The sequence below is a fragment of the Varanus komodoensis genome, unplaced genomic scaffold (genome assembly GCF_004798865.1).
Source record: "Varanus komodoensis strain SLA01 unplaced genomic scaffold, ASM479886v1 scaffold18_3, whole genome shotgun sequence".
In the NCBI taxonomy this organism is placed as follows: domain Eukaryota; kingdom Metazoa; phylum Chordata; class Lepidosauria; order Squamata; family Varanidae; genus Varanus; species Varanus komodoensis.
The window spans coordinates 15,938,873-15,957,584 of record NW_025335549.1 but is presented as its reverse complement, the minus strand read 5'-3'; the positions used below and the strand labels follow the sequence as shown (position 1 = coordinate 15,957,584).

At 46.8% G+C, this 18,712-nt stretch overlaps 1 protein-coding gene across 1 annotated transcript in view; it reads right to left on the bottom strand.

Annotated features, from left to right (window-relative positions):
- LOC123021962 (vascular endothelial growth factor receptor kdr-like) overlaps nt 1–18,712 on the bottom strand; it is a 143,112-nt gene that overhangs the window by 88,726 nt on the left and 35,674 nt on the right. The window contains exons 2-3 of the mRNA XM_044427244.1: nt 12,776–12,872; nt 8,763–8,983 (exon numbers count right to left, since the gene is read on the bottom strand). Of these exons, the coding sequence (XP_044283179.1) occupies nt 8,763–8,983; nt 12,776–12,872 (318 nt within the window). The remainder of the gene's footprint in view (nt 1–8,762; nt 8,984–12,775; nt 12,873–18,712) is intronic.

Below are 18,712 nucleotides of genomic sequence, written 5' to 3'. Positions count from 1 at the left end.
AAGAGGCTTCCTTTGATTGGATGTGCCTTTCACCCTTCGCACCACTGGGATATGAGGCTATCCATAGAGGTTTCAGGAGGCATTTTGCTGGACAGTTCCCTGAAGCAAAATTCAGGCACAGCCTTGCTCGCCTGTTGCAGGCATGGATTCCCTCACGTCTTGGCGGCATCTAAGGCATTCCCTGAAGCAGAGCTATTCGATGCTTCGAGAGTGGCTTGCAAGACAACAACCTCTAATGCTACAAGTTCTCAGCGTTTGTTTTGCAGTTGCAGCCAGAGAAGTTTGGCCACTTCTCTGCAAGTGGCATGCTATAATTTGGCTTTGTTATAGCTTCATTTGAGCCTTATGTATAAAAAAGGCAGTAGGAAACAGTCGACCAAGTCAGATCCAATAGCATACTCCCCACATGGGGGTGACACCACACGGGGGTGACTTTCTCACATAAAAAGGTTTCCCCCTTATAAACTTGTCTCTGCCCAGAGTTTTTCATTTTACTTTTCTTTTATATTCAAACCTGGGGTGGGGAGGAAGCTGAGAAAGACAGACAGAAATATGGGGAGGGGAAGTCACAGAAGAGAAGGAAGCCTCCCTCAACCTATTGTGACAGGCACCCTAAACCCCATTAATTTGTTTATCTTGTTAGCTATTCACTTCGTATCCCACCCTTCAATCAAAAAATGGCATTCGAGGCAGCTTATGAGCAAAGCTAACATGGATTCAAATAATAAAAACACAGTACATACAATAGCAGGATAACAATTACAGTGTAATTCTTTAACAAATACTTTAGAATTAGAGGTACTCTTCCCAAGGAAAATCCCAGCACCCTCCACCTTAAAGATCTAAATCCTGCACTAAGAAAAGCTGAATTCTGCAATCCATATAAATTCTGAAAACATGCCGTTTCCTTCTTTCTGGTAACACACAGCTCCGCTACCATATCTTACTTCTTGTTTTGTTTTCCTATATGGCAATTACTGGCACCAGTTCGCCCCTCCAATATTTAACATGATAGCATGTTGGCATTTATACATGCAGGTCTCTATATTTTTAAGTATTTTCACACACACAAATCTAGATTTAAATCTATTTGTGTAGGTAATAGTTTTATATGCAATCCCTGCCAATTTATAGGCTGTAGGACTGTCTGGATTTCCATCTCCAAGGATGGAGACAGGGCTCTGAGTTTGGAGCTGAACTCGAGTTCTGAGTGGAAAGACTGGGGAGGAAGCAGCTGGCAGAGGAGAGGGAAACAGAGATGCCAGGAACGAAAAACTGGGCAAACTCAGCCAACTTAGGAAAATGGGGTGGGAACCTGCCATTCCACTCTGCTGCACCCCACCCCTGCAGACCTATTTCAGGGCAACCCCCCATGGCCACACCGCTAATTAGAAGAGCTCTGGGGTTTGTCGTAGGACATCCATCACACATAGAATCCGTTGGGCACCTGAGTGCATGAATCAACTTGCTTGGCAGTGAAATGGAGCCGCCCTGACCTCGCTGTGCCCCTTTCACACACTCCTGAACACCTTGTCCTTGGATCTAGCAGCTCTGGGAAAAACCCCTAAACAATTGGCACCCAGAAAGAAACATCAACAGATCTCTAATTGCTCCTTTTTACAATGGTAGCCTTCACTTGAATGGGTTCTTCTTTCTTTCTGTTTTGTGTAACTGTCTAGCCTGAAGCCAGGAGGGAATCACCTCTTCAAACTAAAAGCCTCATGCTTGAACTCCAGTCTGTCAAGCTCACCATGTCAAATGACAACTGTTCTGAAACGACTGGCTGGGATGCATGATTCTTCCTCAGCCTGAATTATAACTCCCAGCATCCTCCACCAGCAGGGCTGTGATCTAACTGGGGATGCCCAACCCATCAGGCTGTGGAAAGCCACCTGGAATCCTTGAAGTGCAGGAAGACCTTCAGATACTTGGGAATGAGGTCAGGAGACCCTGCGAAATAGAGATTTTCAGCTGCGGGCAATGGAGTACAACTCCCCCAACTTAGTGGAGTGGCCAGCACTGTGCACAGCCCACAGTTCCTGGCGGAAAGGCGGGGCAAAGCTGCAAGTGAAAAACACAAGGCGCTTCCCACTTGGAGGTCGTGCCTTGGCCTTGGCTGTCTCCACAACCTCTGCCCCTTTTTGTTTCTGCCTTCCTTTGCTCTCCCCCTCACCAGTATGGCCCCCCGCAGCACATTTCCGCACCATCCCCAAAACAAAGCCTCTCTGATCCCTTTAACTCTTTCCTCTGCAGCCACACACAAAAACATCCCATATTGAGGCCGAACACCACCTGGGAGAGCGTGGAGGGTCTCCTGAGGCAGGTTCTTCCAAAAAGCAGGAGTTCCAGCCCAGAATGCCTCGGGGGGCAGACGTGGCTAGGAGCTGCACCTCAGGTCAGGGGTGTGAGTGTGTGGGCACATGCGTGTGTGGAGTGGCCCGAATGAATGGACAGGAGTGTGCAAGGCAGACCTTTTGGTGGTGGCAACCTGGATGTAGAATGCCTTCTTCAGAGAGACTCTCCTGGCACCAATTTTGTGCTCTTTTCAGTGCCAGGTGAAGAAGCCCTTATTTCCTCCAATTTTTTGCCCTTCCAGCACTCTGGTCCATTGTTAGACCTTGCACCTGGCTTTTATCTTTGCTCCTGCTTTGGTTGCGTTCAATTTTAAATGCTGGGTTGTTACATTAGGGTTTGCTAATGCATTTGTCTTTTATGTTTTTAAGCTTTGGACTGTGAACTGCCCAAAGCACTTTGCTATAGAAATGAAATAAAGAAATACAGGGCGAAGGGGTTTCTTAGCTCTCCAGCTCCAAAACCTCTTTAAGATTTCGCAAGGAAACAAAATCCTGAAACACACCAAGAATAATCAGCTGCCGTGCACTTACACATGGGAAAGCAAAAAGATGCAAAATCCCTTTGTACCATCGGAGTGGACACCAACTTCATCTCCTGCAAGGGGGACCCCAAACACTGAGGATCAAGACAGGTCCCAGTCTATGTTCTAAATTCTGTTCCTTGGCCACTCCAAAGTTTTCAGCAGTGGAAGTCTCTCCCCCACCCAAGGAAATGCATTTGACCCTCTTGCAATTAATTATCTTTTAAACCTTAAAATGTCGCTGTTTCGGTTAGTGCTCCTTTGGTTAAAAGGTAGCTTTGGGGGTTCTCTTTGTCCTAGAACAGAGATTACTGCACCTGGATTTGGCTGGCTTTTAAGAGCCGCAAATGGTTTACATCTTCCTAGAGTAGTGTACTGCTTTTATATCATTTTGTATTTTTAAAAATATTTCCTGTTTATAAACAGGGGGAGAAAACTTAAAATATAGACAATGATGATGTTTAGGTCATCCTGATGGATAGATCCTGCCCACTCCTCAGACAGATACATGCAGGATGTAGGCTTCAGTGAGATTTCCATCTTTCCAAAGTCAAATGTCTCCTTATCGCTTAAATGAATGAATGGCATTTATGCATTCAGTGCTCTTTCAAGTTTTCGGTCAGGTAACATCACTGGCAAGCGTGTGCCAGCAATCTGATGCCAAATACAGTGCATGGGACAACCCAAACCAATCGGAAAAACTCCATTCCTAAAAGCGGCAATGGTTGCCACTGCAGGGTGAAAAACCCCCACTGTGGAGGCAGCCCACCCCTGCCCATCCCAGCACCTTTCAAGCCACCAGCTCCTTCCAGGAAAGAAAATCACCAAGCGCTGCAACGCACGTCTCACGCAGAGACAGACACGCACTACAGAATGTTAATGGCTTATCAGCTGTCAGAGAAGTCCAAGGAGATGGAAATGGGTTTCTTTTTGTGGGTCCCGCAGACAGGCTGTCTAGTCTGGCAGGTCAACAGAAGTTTGCAGGAAGGCAGGCAGGGTGTGGCGTTCCCAGTCTAAACTTGGTGCGGGTCAAGGAGGCACGCATGCATGGAAGAGCTGGAGAGACAGAAATGATGGGTCAGAAGCAGTTGAGGGGGAGGAGAGAAAGGGCTTGTTGGAGAGCAGTCAGCAGAAATCAGTTGGAGAAATGAAGCCGCATGGATCTGCAGTAGAAAGACAAGAAAAAGAGGAAGGGGAGATTTGAGATTCGCAGGAAGCTGGAGTGGGAGCTTGCAGAAGCGACAGTGGAAAAGCGACACGTCCCTTTTCTCTTAAGTAGCAGCAACTTGGGCCAACATTCGCTCAAGTGTTCCTTGCACACTAAATCAGCACATGAACTGTCACCCGGTGAAGATCTTGAACTCTGATAACCACATTTAAGCAGCGAGCAGATGTGTGACGCAATCTATTATGAATGGCTCCCTGAAACCACAACATTTCCTTCTGACGCACACAGAGACTAGATGGACCCTCTCCTTTCTCAGCCAGGGCCTCCTGGGCTTACTGTAGGGAAAATCAGCCCTTGCAAAGGATGCATACCTGGGCTTGTGCACATTACTGAACTGGAGTGGGGTATCCACATCTTCACTCCCTACCTCTTTCTCCTCCACCTGGGACTGGCTAAACAACCCCTTCACAGCAGCAAGCCCAGTGCTTCATGGAGGGCACACAGGCCAGTAGAAGAAAAGCCAACACGAAAGGCAGCCAGGACTGGGTCCTCCCAGGGCCCCTGGCTAGAGCCCCTGAGCTTGCTCCCCTCTTCACCTGCAACCGGTGTGCTCACCTGCTGATCACTTTGACTTGGAGGAGGGGGAGCAGGGGGTGCCGTGGCCCAACTTGCTTGCCGCTCCTCCGCCTTCCAAGCCCCAAGAGGCAACGATGCGAAAGCGGCCAAGCCAAGATGAGGTGCGAGAGCAGTGCCGAGGCTGGGGTGCCGCTGGAGGTGCGTCGCCCAACGGCCCGCAGGAGCCAGGAGCTGCCGCTGCGGCGGACACGATGCCACTACCAACGAACCTCTCAGGAAGCCTCTCTCCCATCATCCCCTGCATAGAGCAAAAGCAGCAGCGCTTCTTGGGAGGCCTTCCTGGACAAAACATGCACCCTGCCCTCTTCCGCCCTGGCCTACACACGCTGCAGAGTGAAGTGTGGGGACAAACCTCACCCTTCGGACATGCGTAAGGGGCGCATTGTGGGCCACACCTCGGAATGCTCCCTGACAGTGCTAAAGAGCAGGGACAAGTCAAAATGGGGCCGGTTTGGGAGGGGCAGCCCTGCTTCACTTCCCACGCGTATCCCCTCCTCCTTCTATTGGTCTTGCACTGGGCAGTGCTTGTTCCTAAACCACACCAGACAGCAGCAATTGTCCGTTGACTGTGGCTTGTTAGGAAGCGTCAAAAACCAGACAGCAACTGTGCTGTAACCCTGCATTCTACACCGGTGGTTTTCAGTTGCATAGCAGCTTGTCCTTCTTTTTTTTCGATTTATATCCTGCCTTTTTCCTACCAAGGACTCAAGGCAGCTTATATCTGCTCCTCCATCTGATCCCCACAACAACAACCCCGTGAGGTAGGTTGGGCTGAGAGTCTGTGACGGGCCCAAAGTCACCCAGCTGGCTCCATGGCTGAGCGGGGACTCGAACCCAGGTCACCTGAGTCCCAGTCCCACGCTCTGAACCACCACACCACATTGGCGCTCATTTCTCTCTTCTTCCTTTAGCCCCCTAAGTTTCTAGCACAATTGGAGACTTTCAGGGAGAGCCACAAAAGCAGCCGCCCATGAACTGAGCCCTTCTAGAGAGAAAGTGGTGCGCAGCTTCTTATACAGGAGTCTCAGGGTGATTTCCTACCCTGAGCAATCGGAGACACAGAGGGAAAAGGGCCCTGTCCGACCGCCAGGGGCACAGCCACACGTCGGGTCCACGACGCCTGTGACACTGTGCAGGGGATGCTGTCAAAACAAAGACAAGGTCAGGAAACAGGAGCTGAGAAAAGCACTTTGGGATTTCAGCGTCAAGCTAGAAAAGGGAGTGAACGCTATTCTTCTCTCCTCCCGATAAGAATTGCCTGCGCTCTTAGAGGAAGATCATTTGGCAGAATTGTTTTTCTCAGCCCACCATAAATAACCAGGCCAATTGTGCACATACCCTTTCAAAAACCCAGTCCTGGACAATTCTTAAAGCAGCAGCTCCCTGCGGCACGAACACCGAGTTAACTCGAAATCCACTGGGAGGAATTCATTTCCAGTTTGCGGGGAAATAGAAACACAGCAGCAAGCATTGGCATGGTGGGTGCTCTGGCATCGCCACCAAAGGCAGGGCAGGGCAGGGCACTGCTGTGTGGAGACACTGAAGCCGCGAAGGGCTCTCCCATGCAGCCCACACCGCGCAGTGCCAATGAGCCGCGAAACAGAGATGAACAGAACCAGGCTACAAAACATTTCTTTCCGGGGAGCAAAACACTCAGATCAGGCTGCAGGATTTCACTTGTTTCCCTCCTACTCCTTTCCCCTTCCCATCTTAACCCAAGAGAAGAAGGGGGAAGGCAACTGTGAGATGGATTCATTCCATTAAGGAAGCCACCTCCTTGAGCTGCTGAGGACGGGCCATTTTGGAGGGCATTCCTTCATAGGGTTGTCATAGGTTGGAGCTGACTAACATCACATAACAGCAGCAGAGCTGAGCAAGCTGCAAATTAGAAGAGCAGATGGGAAGAAGCTACTTATCACTTTCGCCTCCTGCTATTTTGTGAGCTCACGGTCGCCCTCCCCAAGCTTTCGTTGTCCCGACTGGGGGGAGATACAGAGCAGATGGGGGGCAGGGGGTTCATTGCTTGGTCGATCTAGCCTGAGTACATGCCTCCCCAGCCTGGTCGCCCTCCAGATGTGCTGGAGTGCCGTTCCCAGAATCCCCAGCCTCTGAGCCCCACCCAGCTAGTGAGCACCGGGTTGGAGTAGACTTGTCTACCTTTCGCAAGACCCTGTTAAGAAGCCCCCAGGCTGCTGAATCATGTGTGATCTAGGAAGCGGGGATGACGTTGCTTTCTCCCTGCCAGCAGCAGCTCGAAAGGGGTGAAGCCCAAGTCCTAGGAAAGATGTTGCCCCTATAGCAGGGGATGAGCTGAGGGAAAAACCAAGGGCATGCAGGCGGGCAGTGATCCTGAGCGGAAAAATTAAGCACCCCATCCTGATCTGCAACTGTTTCCATTCAGTGTATCCTGCCTCTACTACTTCAGAGACGAGTTCACTCGAAGTGGTGGTTTAAACCCGTATGAACCCAAACACTGGGCTCTTAAGCTGGTTTTGGGTCCCAGCTCACGTTGCCAACAGAAAGATTTATTAGGCTGGTGAGCACAAGACACAGGGTCTTTTTTGTGCTGGCCTCATTCTCAAACAACCCTTCACAGTTTGTGTTTGGTGCTTTCTTCATGACTCTTCTGAAATGAACCCTGAAGGCTTGAGCAGTTGCAGACTGCTTTTCAGTATTAAGTAATGGATGAGAATCTTTATTTCAGAAACTGGAGCTTACTATTTCTGTAATTGTAAATGTTTTGTGCTAGTATTTCTGTTAACTGTATTTGAGATTTTAGTGCTTGATTGTTTTTTTTTTTTAGAAGTGCTTAATTTCAAAAGGCAGCACAAATATCTTTGGAAAAAAGAATGCCAATAATTTGTAGAGGAATGAATCACTGAACTTTTCATAAAAAGTAGTTATGAGCCAAAGCTATCAGGAGATTTGGAACATGTTTACGGGAATCAAATTAACCCAGGTCCTCCCATGCACACATATCTATTAATGTCATATCTTGCAATTAGGGATATATATTATTTTCATTTTCACCAGCTTCTTCTGTCCTTGGGACTGATGGCTTGGTAAGTAGCATTCATTCTATGCCAATTTAGCAATGGAAGAAAAATATATTTAGATGGATGATCGTTTCTGTATCATTGAGGAACAAAACTGAGTTTACAAGCTGTACCAAATGGCTGAAGAGTTAGAGGACACACTGAACTGTTTCTAAATTTAATCACTGCTCTGTTTTTACCCACTACAGAGAAGGTTTGCATAACACAGCACTGCGTTTATTAAAAAGGAAAGATTCTGGCCAGTCCCAGGTGGGTCTCAGTGGAGAGGTAACCGCAGGGAAAGCAATTCAGGCCAAGGTGGGACATCCTTCAGCAAGGGCACTGCATGTGATTGGGGACTGAATTTTTACTGTCTGGATTCCTGAGGCTGAGATGCTGGGAAGGGTCAGGAGTGCAAACTGCAGGCAATGGAGCAGAATGGGAAAGAGCTGGATGAATCCTCCAAAGCATCTCAAGCGAGGATCATTTCACAAACGTACCAAAGGGAGAAGGACAGGCATAGTTTGTAGCCTGCCGTTAAGCATGTTCGCTCGGTGGTCAGTCCTGCTATGAACTGCTTTCCGGGACATCTGGGCTCCCTGCCGCTCCTGATCCCTTGGTTACTTTTAATTTACTATTCTATGCGTTTTTTAATAGCTGGGATTCTGACACATCGCAAGCAAGTTGCAGCCCTCCACCGCCATTTTCGTGGGGGTTCAGAAGGGTGGCTTGTGGACCAAGTTTCCTGAGCAAGTTAGATTTCTTTTACTCTCTTCCCAGCACAACAGGTGGGGTGGGTTCTGGGGGCCACCTCTAAAGAATACTGGCCACCTGGCCTTGGACGCTTTAAAGGCCCCCTCCCTTCCTCACCCCTGGTTGGACTCAGGCTGAGCACACGGTGCCTGAGCAATGGATGCCCGTGGCATCCATTCCTGCTGTGGCAACTGTTCCTTTGCCTTCTCTCACACAGCATCTCTGGGGTTCTGGAGGAAGAAACCTGCTGGCTCACACGCACACCCACACCCACAAACACGCCCACTCCGCTTACCTCTGACAAATACGTATATCTGGGTCTTCAGGCCTTCCTTCGAAGGGAACTGCTTGTAAAGGCACGTGAAGTAGCCCGTGTCGTTGGCGATGGTGGGTCTGACCACAAGGCTGCTGCACGTCTGCCACGGCCTGTTGGGACACTTCTGCTTGTTCACGTGCCACCTCTTGCCATCGATGGATTGGCCATTTTCCCGGCGCCATGTCAAACCGTTTGCACCCCTGTCAATGGAACAGATGGACGTACGGAGTCAGTTTTAACTTTCAGGCAGGATTGTGCATGCATGCGTGTGTGTGTCAAAACTATATTTAAGCCTGCCTTCTGTGTAGGAGTTGTGGGAACTGTCTCATAGCACTTCTAGCTCAGCCACACAGGGTGCTGGCAAATGGTCCTAGTACAACGGATGCTGCCCTGGAATGGACCAGATTCCATGCATCTGGGAGCAGCATTGCCAGATCTTCCAGTCCAATTGACCATTGAGGGGAAATTCACTGATGAAGGGGAGATTGCAGGGTAAGGAGATTGCTCCAAGGGGCAGACTATTTCATGTGGTCACATCATTCGTTCTCCACATTCCCCGCGATTCTTTGACTTTCTTTGGAAGAGACAGAGCTCCCCCGTTTGTCCAGGGCTGGGTCTTCCCTGTGATGACCCCTCCCCACTTTGTGGAATTTAGTCCTCATGGCCTTCTGCTTAGCTACTTTTCCACCTAACTTCCACCACAAAGTTTAAGCAAAAGCAGAATACTTTCTTGTAGTCTGAAGAGAGCAGGGTTGAATCCTCCAAGGTAAAGCCAAAAATCTAGGTGGCTGTGTTGATCCATATCAAGAACCTTGTTGTAGCAAGTTTCCTCTTCACCAGGAACTAGACCTTTGCAAAGTGGATGGGCCATTGGTGCCCATTCAAGGCCAAGCCGGAACAAAATACCTGTGCTTATGGTAGGGGTAGCTCACAACTATTGCTGGTGAGAAAATTCATTTCTTTGCTCTTTGGCTACTGTGAGCATGGCAATTAAGCTCAGTGGGAACCAAACATCTGAGTGGGCTGGAAGGAGGCAGCATCCTTGTTAATAAAATGTGCTGTCAGATTGTGCCTGTGAGTTGTGGGTCCATTCCACCACTGTATGAGACACACATGCATCAGACCAGTTGTGTTGTTGGTTTTCTGGTGCTTAATGTGTTAACATTTCACAGCACTTTCCATTCCACTGAAGGAGCAATAAAGCTAATAATCATTGTCTCTTTCTCCCAGCATAAACCACATAATCAACACTCTTAACTTCTTTAAATAAATCTGCCATTGGCAAGTGATTGCTAAACTGGCTTAGGAGACAGGTTAAGCCTTTTCAAAACTTCAGTGAGGTTAAGGTGAGATCATTCCTGCCTCTCTTTGATGCAGCTGCTGGTGCTTGAGCAATGTTATTAGAAAGAGCACAATATGGATTCTGGAGGAAAGGTATGATTATGTTCCATTTTGGCGGAACAAATAGTGCCTATTTGAAATAGCTGGAAATGTTGTTATACAAAATGCTCGAGGTCTCTTCAGGAAAAACACACTTTAGGTTTCCTGAAAATTGCATTCAGATATATTTGGTTGCATCTCTGTGTACGGTGTATGTGTGGGTCAGAGGGAGGGAGGGAGGGAGGTGGGGAGGGAGAACGAAAGCAATGAAGGAGATGTAGGGTTGGAATTAGGGGCTGACAGTGAGACATTTTCACACCTGAAGGTTAAAGCCTAGCTTTGCTCTACTCTTGTGTTAGAAAATAAATGCACGGCGTGTTGGTGCGATTGTGCCCAGGACTTGCTCCTGTACCTTTAGCAGCAGCTGCCTCAACAAAGCAATGCAATCTCATTGGAGAAGATGTTGTTTGTTATAACATTTGCTTTGACTGTGTCTTCCACCCTATTAAAGATCTGAAGCAAACAGTAAAACCTACACAACAGCTACATGTCTTTAGATATTATTTTACACGTGGTTGTCAGTGGATGCGGGGCAGGGGAATAAAAACCTTCAGGAGCAATTATCAATTGTCAAGCTTTTTATGAGGTGGGTATCTTTGATTTACACCGTACATTATATTTGTTTCAAGATACAACAGCATATTTTATTTCTCTGTCTTGCAGGCTAGACACTGTTGCTGGGAGAAGGCTGGGGGAATTTTTTTTATGAGGGAAAAAACATTGATTATTCTTCATCCTATTTTTTTGGAGAAGACAGGGGCGTGTTTGTAGCACGCTAATTTCCACAACAAGCACCACTGCCTCTGTCTACACACACCCTGCTACAAAAAGCCAAAACATATCTTCACTGTCTCTTGTGTTCAACACTCCTTTGGGCAGCAATGATCTGCAGCCACTAATATAAAAGCTGTGTGAGTGATTATTCTTTGGTAAGTAAGTAGTTTATACTACTTATCCATAGTTTAAAATATATCTGAGCACATGTTCACTAGAGACAAGATGGGCCCTTCCACAAAGTTCTAGAATAAGAACAGCAATGGTAGGGGATGCCACCTGAGAATAAGCTAAGAGTTAATTTGATCTTGGGGTTTTAAAACAAGCATGAGGCTTAGTATTAATGGCAGCTCAGGAAAGAAAGCAAAATAACTGCTCTGGATGCATCAAAAGCATTGGGGGGAAGGGAGTCACAAGAAGCAGGGGGATGTTGCCTAGCTACCAAGTTTCCATTTAGCACAGGTCCCTTGTGTATAAAAAGACTAGGATGTTCATTATGTTCAGTAGTAGTAGCAGTTTCATTCTGTTAAAAGCCTGGCGTGATTTGCTCTTCTGGCTACTTAGCTAGGAACTATGATTCAGTAAGATTTGCCAAGCTCTTCAATGTCAGTCTGCTGTATTCTGTCACTTTTGCTTGCACAAGACATCTTTGGAAGGGATCTGAAAATCGATTCAAACAACTCAGTGTAACAAAATGTTGATCAGACATTCCATTTCTAGTAGCTGATAAGCACTAGAGAAGGACAGCTCTAGTAAGTTGAAGCCCATAACTTGCACTGGCTTCTGAATTAAAGGGAGATTCTCAAAGGGGTTGTTTATAAAATATTTACAGTATAACGCCTATTCAGAAGATAGCCCCATTGAGTTCAATGAGATTTACCTCCTAGTAAACCAGTTCAGAGTTGTAGGCACATATTATAATCCTATGCATATCTCCTACAATGCAAGATCCTATTAAATTCTGTGAGGCTTGCTTCTGAGTAAGTCTGCACAGGAAATTCAAAACACATCTGGTAATTATTAAATGGGTAATTATTTTGGTAGTGGTGACATTGTGGTGAGGAGAATGGAAGGGAAAGAAAGCCATGCACTAGTATACTATGTGTTATTTAATATTATTTAATATTAAATATTATTATTGTTATTGTTGCTATTCTTAAGAGAGTTGTATCCTCCATTTCCACTCTGCACAGTGCTCGAGGACATTAAAATCAACAATAATCTTAACAATATGTCAAAAGCAATTACCAGCAGACAGAGAGACTCCATGCTCCAGAGTCAAGGGAGGTGCATCAGTCCCCATTCAGGGCCAAAGTGCATGCTTTACTGAAGGCGCAGTGGAAAGTTCCTTGGTTGCTGTTTAAGCATGCAGTGAAGAGAGGTTTACGCCTTTCCTTCCCAACTCTAAGAGGATGAAACACCCCCACTCATTCTACGCGTGAGCATGTGTGAAAGGGAAGGGATAAAGGAAAGTGGCGGGGGCGGGGAGACTCTTCTTAAGCAAGTTCTGCGGTTTGATCATTTCTCATGTCATTGTTTACCACCTTGAGTTTTTAAGAGGCAGGAGACCGACCAGTGAAATGCAGGCATCTCCATCAGCCTGGGCTAAGGGCTTCATTCCCAAATCTGAGTTCTTTGGGGAGAGCTGCGCACTGTCTTTGCACCCTTCAGAAGAGTGGGATGCTCCGTTGTGCCTCACCTTCAAGGCAGGAGTCCTGACACATCAGGGAGTCTCAGCCACCAAATCTGTGCTCTCTCCAGAATTCCTAGCAAGTTACCTGCAAGTTATGGTGAAAGCGTCTCCCGCATTGACGGTGGTGTTGTCTCCAGCAATGTTCAGTTCTGGCTTCACCAGACTCGCTTCCTTTGCAAGACCTGAGTCAAGAAAAAAAGGAGGAGAAGCAATCAATACTTATTTGGTGCAAACTCTACAACACAAAGTCTCTTCAGTCCCTAAACTGGAACAAACTGAGAAATTCTTGACTATGAGATCACCAGTGAAATTCATTCATTTGCACAGTTCAACTTATACAATGACAAAGTGAGAGCAGAATACGTGGGTAATACCAGCAACACAGATCCATTTGGCCAGCCAGCTGGTTTTCAGTAGATGATAGCAAACAAGTCTTTCCATTTTTTTCCCATTCCAATGTTGTGAAGGCCAGCTTTACTACACCTTTGGTGAATCATGGGCTCGGGTCACAGAATGGCCGAACAGGATTGCTGGAAGGGGCTGATAAGGGCCAGCTCCAAAAGGCACCCCAGCAGATGGCTGTCCAGCTGCATCTTGAATGCCTCCCATGTGGGAGAGCCCGCCACCTCCTTAGGTCATGGGTTCCATTGTCATATTGCTCTAACAGTCAGGAAGTTTTTCCTGATGCTCAGCAGGAATCTGGCTTCCTGAGCCCATTATTCTGTGTCCTGTACTCTGGGATGACTGAGAAGAGACCCTGGCCTTCCTCTGTGTGACAGTTTTTCAAGAGAGCTATCCTATCTCCTCTCCTCTCCTCTCCTGACTAAACATATCCAATTCTTCCAGACTCTTCCAGCTCATCGTGGGGCTTTGCTTAACACAATGCAACAAGGGTCGGTGGCTTGTTATTTGAGCCCAGCAACATGGCTTGTTAACCCTTCTGGCTTGGTTCAGACAACTACACCGGGCTTACGGTACCGTGCAGACCCTCTTCTTCCCTCCTGCTTCACAGTTTGTTTCAACAACACGAATGTCGCGTGGTGGCGCTGAGTTCTGACATTTCCCATCTCAATGCTCAAACTTTGAATGACACTTGAACGAGAAATTTTACTGCAGTGTTTGAAATGTGACTGCGAATTGAGATTTTAGATGGCACTTTGTGGCTTATTTGGAAGGATGCTTGCCAAAATTAAAACAAGCGTGGATATGTTGTAAACAATCATCCATCAAGTTTCCTAAATATTTCATACAGCTATCAAATACTGTCAAACCTCAAACATCGCAGGAAACCTTTCCAGCAAAATATCACAACTATAACTTAAAAATTCTTAAATATTATCAATTGTCTTCTACTGACTCATCCAGATACAGAAATGGGTTGCACACCTACCTAAGGAAGGGGATACTACAACCATAATTATATATTTCTTATCTGATTTATAAGCCAGTTGCCCTCTCACAACTGTACGCAAGAGATAATAAAAACTGAGCACACTAATCATGAAGCACAGTAAAATAACTGCCCAGTTAAAACAACAGCTGTAGCAAATAATATATCCGTTTCAATTAAGAAAAGCAAGGAAGTGATTTATAAAAGGTGGACAGAAAGATGTTCATTTTATTTATTAGTTTGTTTTCTTTAAAACTTCAAAGGATGAAGTACATCAGAACTTCCAAAATTCACTAGTCTGGCTGCAGCAGAGGGAGTTTTGATAACCACATGCCCTGCTCCCCCCCACTCCCCAAATGCAATCTGGCCTTAAACAACAATAACAACGAAGTGATTCTAAGGGAAAGAAAGGGTCAAGCAGAAAGAATGGTAGGGTGGAGAGAGAGAAGAAAATTTGTGACAGTGATAGGGCGAATCAGAAAGACGGATATATTTAGTGTAAAATGAGAGGGCAGCCCATGCCACAGGTTGGGGTTCAAAGAACAGGGTCCACCTGGGAAAACTAGATAAATATTCTGCAGATATTCTGCCCAACCAATATCTGAACAAGATCTATCATCAACTTCTGTAGAGGAGAATTTTGAAGAAGATCCTTGAAGACTTGGACTTTAGATACAAAACAGGTGGACTTCAGGAAAATACAAGGAAACTGAGCCGAGGTGATAAATTTAACTAAAGTGTTTTTATAGAGATGAAAGCAGTAAAGGTGCCACCAACACACAGCATGCCATCCAACACAGGGATGTAATTTAGCACTGTGGGCAACATTTTAAGCCCCACGGTGGTTAATAAAACCTTACAAGAACACATTGTGCTGCTTGTAAGGTTCAGATTCATATCAAAAAGTTCCCAGTGACTTTGAACTAAAGAGACTGGCTCACATCTTTGCTTCATCTGGGCTGGAGAGAAAGGGATGACAGGTTTTTTTCCTTTTCAAGGGCCATGTGTGTTTCTTCCTAACAGGTTTGATGGGGCTTTATGGTGGGTCACCCCAGCATTGAAAGGCGGTTGGGCGAGTTGGTTGGAGCAGCTTTGGAAAGCCTGAAATGGAGCTTTCACCAAAAGAGCCCCGGTATCCCTGAGGGAACAGCTTTCTAGCAGAGAAACAGCAAACCTTTAGTATTTTACTAAACACAGACTTCTAGTATTGGGGCGACGTATAAAAACTTTAAATAAATAAATAAAAATAAGCAAATCCAGCAAGTGTCAGGTGCAATTTTAAGCTTTCATACTCCATGTTCCAGTCCATGGATCCAGCCAAAGGCAAAGGCAACAGGGCCAGAAATACTAAGAATAGTAGCACATTTTAGCTTAAAGCGTTCACTGGTGGTGACTAAACCTTCAAATGTTTTGAATGGGGGAGAAGAAGACCTGTTCAAAAACTGGGAAACCCCCATCAAATGCTGGTGGGAGGCATTTGGCCTGATGGTCATCTTAGCATATCCTAAGATGTCAGGTCAAATGCCTCCCAACAGTTGGCCGTGTAAGCGCTGGATTGTGGCCCCAGGCGGGTTTGATGCGGAACAGTTCCTAAAATGGGATTCCAACCGTTCAAAATATATCTCAGTTGCTGCAATGCATTGCTCAGTGTCTTTGCTTGCATGTTTACGCATGTATGGACAGCATGGAGAAGACGCATTCTCCTCCGTGCTAAAGGATTTGACCTGGAACAAATCTGACCTGAGGAATGACTGTGCTAACGACACTAGGCCATCCCTGAAAGGCAAAGGGAGAGACAATACACAGACAGTATCATTTATCTGAATCCGAGGTCAGTTGCAGAAAGGGAAAGATCAAGGAAGTCAAGAAACCTTAAGAAAGGCCCTGGCAGTGCTGCGGGTCCAGTGCTTGATGGAGCGGATCGGAAGGGTGGTGACCAACAAGAAGAGGAACAAGGAGCAGTTGGCCGAATCTCCCTGACACAGACCACAACTTGACTGGTGGAGAACAAGAAGAAATGAGCAGGGAAAGGAAAGTCGAAGAATTTTGGATTGATATGGAAAGGGACACATGGAATTTAAGGAGCAGTCAGAGTCGCACAGCATCCCGTCCACACCTCCCAAGCAAAGGCAGGGAGAGGCATGACCTCCAGTCCCATCCTAATGGCTACCTGGGGCTTTGCTCGCTTGCCCCTGCAAGGCACTGAGATCAAGGTTTCGGATGGCTGGTGGCAGGTACGGAGCAGGCATGGCGGCGTCCTTTTCCTAGCAGGGGCTGTTGAGCCCACGGGGAAAAGTAATGAGGGGGCGCTGTGGTGGGTGGAAACAGGGCCTAAGGTGGGCAGGGTTTGTATCTCCGCAGAATGAAGTAGCTCTTTCTCTTGGAGTCACCTGGCCCCTTATCCATTCCCCCAACACACAGATGCAGCAGAAAAGAAAGCGATTCCATAGCAATGGCAGGTTCCTCAGCCCAGCTGAGTGGAGCGCCAGCCCCTCCTGCTTCTTTCATTCCCCACTTGAAGTTTCTTCCCCTGAAAACCCAACCGCCAGACTTCAGAGATGTTCTAGATATTGGATAAGAAGCAGCAGAATTCTTTGACAATCATCTACCTGTCAGGCATTTTAAAAAGGTGTTTACTTTCTTAGCATTCCTTTGGCATGCCAAAAACTCTTGCAGGTTCATGTAATGAAAAGGGAATGAATTGCAAAAAAGTAAAGGACAATGAAGGAGAGGAGAGATGTGCTGCATGTCAGAGGGAGGCAGGCATGTCAATCTCTTTCCCCAAAAACATAATTGGTAATGCCGATCAGCTATCACGCCTGAATCCCAGATTTTATTTTTTGGTCGTCACCGTTTCCTGCTATGCAGCACTGTGTGGGAAAGCCGCACAAAGAGAAGGAAACAGGCTCACTGGTTTTCGCTTGCGCACATTCATTCTGCAGAGTGACAGTGAATGTTATCAGGACATTGGAGTAAAAGATCCACGGGGCTTTTTGAAGTTGCTGTGCAGGTAGAAAGGAAAGAGAAGCACATTGAGCAAAGGACAGCCAACTTAAGACATGAAACAGGATGCCATGTGAAGAAGCGCTCTTTCCCTCTCCGCAAGGGATGTTGCTCATCACATCAAAACTCTTTGCTAGCCTAGAAATGGACGGGCCACTCTGTGTGAGCAGACACACGGCTGGGGCCTCCTTCCAAGCTCCAGCAGCCTGCCCAGGCTAATGCAAAGACGGAGACCTCTTGCTGAGATCTACTGCAAAGCACACTGCTAAGATCTCTTTCTTCCCCGGCCTAACACAACCGTTCCGTTCTTTACTCCTGCTTCAACCTTCCTGTTATGTTAGCACAAGCCCCCCAGATATGCAGTGCTCATCTCAAACACCACCAGCAAGTGCAGTTTTGCATTTTAAATGTGCCCAAGTTGGAGTGCCATTGGAGCTTGCATCTGCTAATGCAAAAGACATTTGTAATTGTAATTGTAATTGTTTTATTTCTTTCTTTCTATGAGCCGTCCCGGGGCTATGTAGCAAGGGGATGGCATATACAAACTTCAAACAAACAAACAAACAAACAAATAAATTTGCTTGGGGAGAAGCACTGTTTTGCTGTAGAGCACAATAATATGTTTTAAAGTAAAGTGCCTGTAATTATGTGCCTGCCTGGCCAGCTGCCCTGGCTATCAAGTGTGTCGAGAAAAAAGAAAAATGGAAGCACAGCCGGCATCCCACGTCCACCCCAGGAGACCCTGGCACTGCCCAGCACCCATTGCTCTTTGAAAGGTCACTGGGGCTTGACAGGGAACGAAGGAGGAAATATCTTGAAAATAGCCTGTTCTCCTTATAGGAACGACAGCTCCTGCTTATTTATGTCTTTCCTGGCATTTTCTTCAGTGTCTCAAACGGTGATGATGCTGAAGTCTGGCTGATAAACAAATGCAAATTTCACCGAGTGCTTGACAGATGGTTAATCATCTGAAAATCTTTGAAATCAGCTCAGGGTTGCTAGTCTTTTCTCAGAGGTGGTACTTGGAAGGACACCAGTTGGGAGACACAGCTGTTCCTCACTTGTTTCCGGTGGAAAGAGTCAATCTAAGAAGCTCCACTGGCTTAGGTCATACAGGGCAGGTAGCAATGACAGGTAGGGTTTGGCACCTGTAAAAGGACTGCTCCCAGCAAGGCTCCATGAGCAAGTCCTCATAGCTAAGAAACTGATAGATTTTGAACAGAATTTCAAAGGAGAAGAAATGGTGGGTTAGTTCTCATGGGTTCAGCTCGAGCAAATTCAACAACTTCAATTTGAGCATTCCTTCCTTTTGAGGATGTTGTTATTTGGTGTCCTGCAAAAGCACACACTGGTAACTTCCTGATTAGATTTCTGTAACGCGCTCTATGTGGGGCTACCCTTGAAGACGGTCCGGATACTTCAATTGGTGCAGAATAGAGCTGCCAGGCTGCTGACGGGGACTGGGCGTTGTTCTCCTATAACCCCAGTCCTACGTCAGCTCCACTGGCTCCCGATTGAAGTCTGGGCCCAATTCAAGGTGCTGGTTATCACCTACAAAGCTCTGAACGGCTTGGGTCCTGGTTACCTGAAGGAGCACTTACGTCCATACTTGCCCTCCCGCCCCTTGAG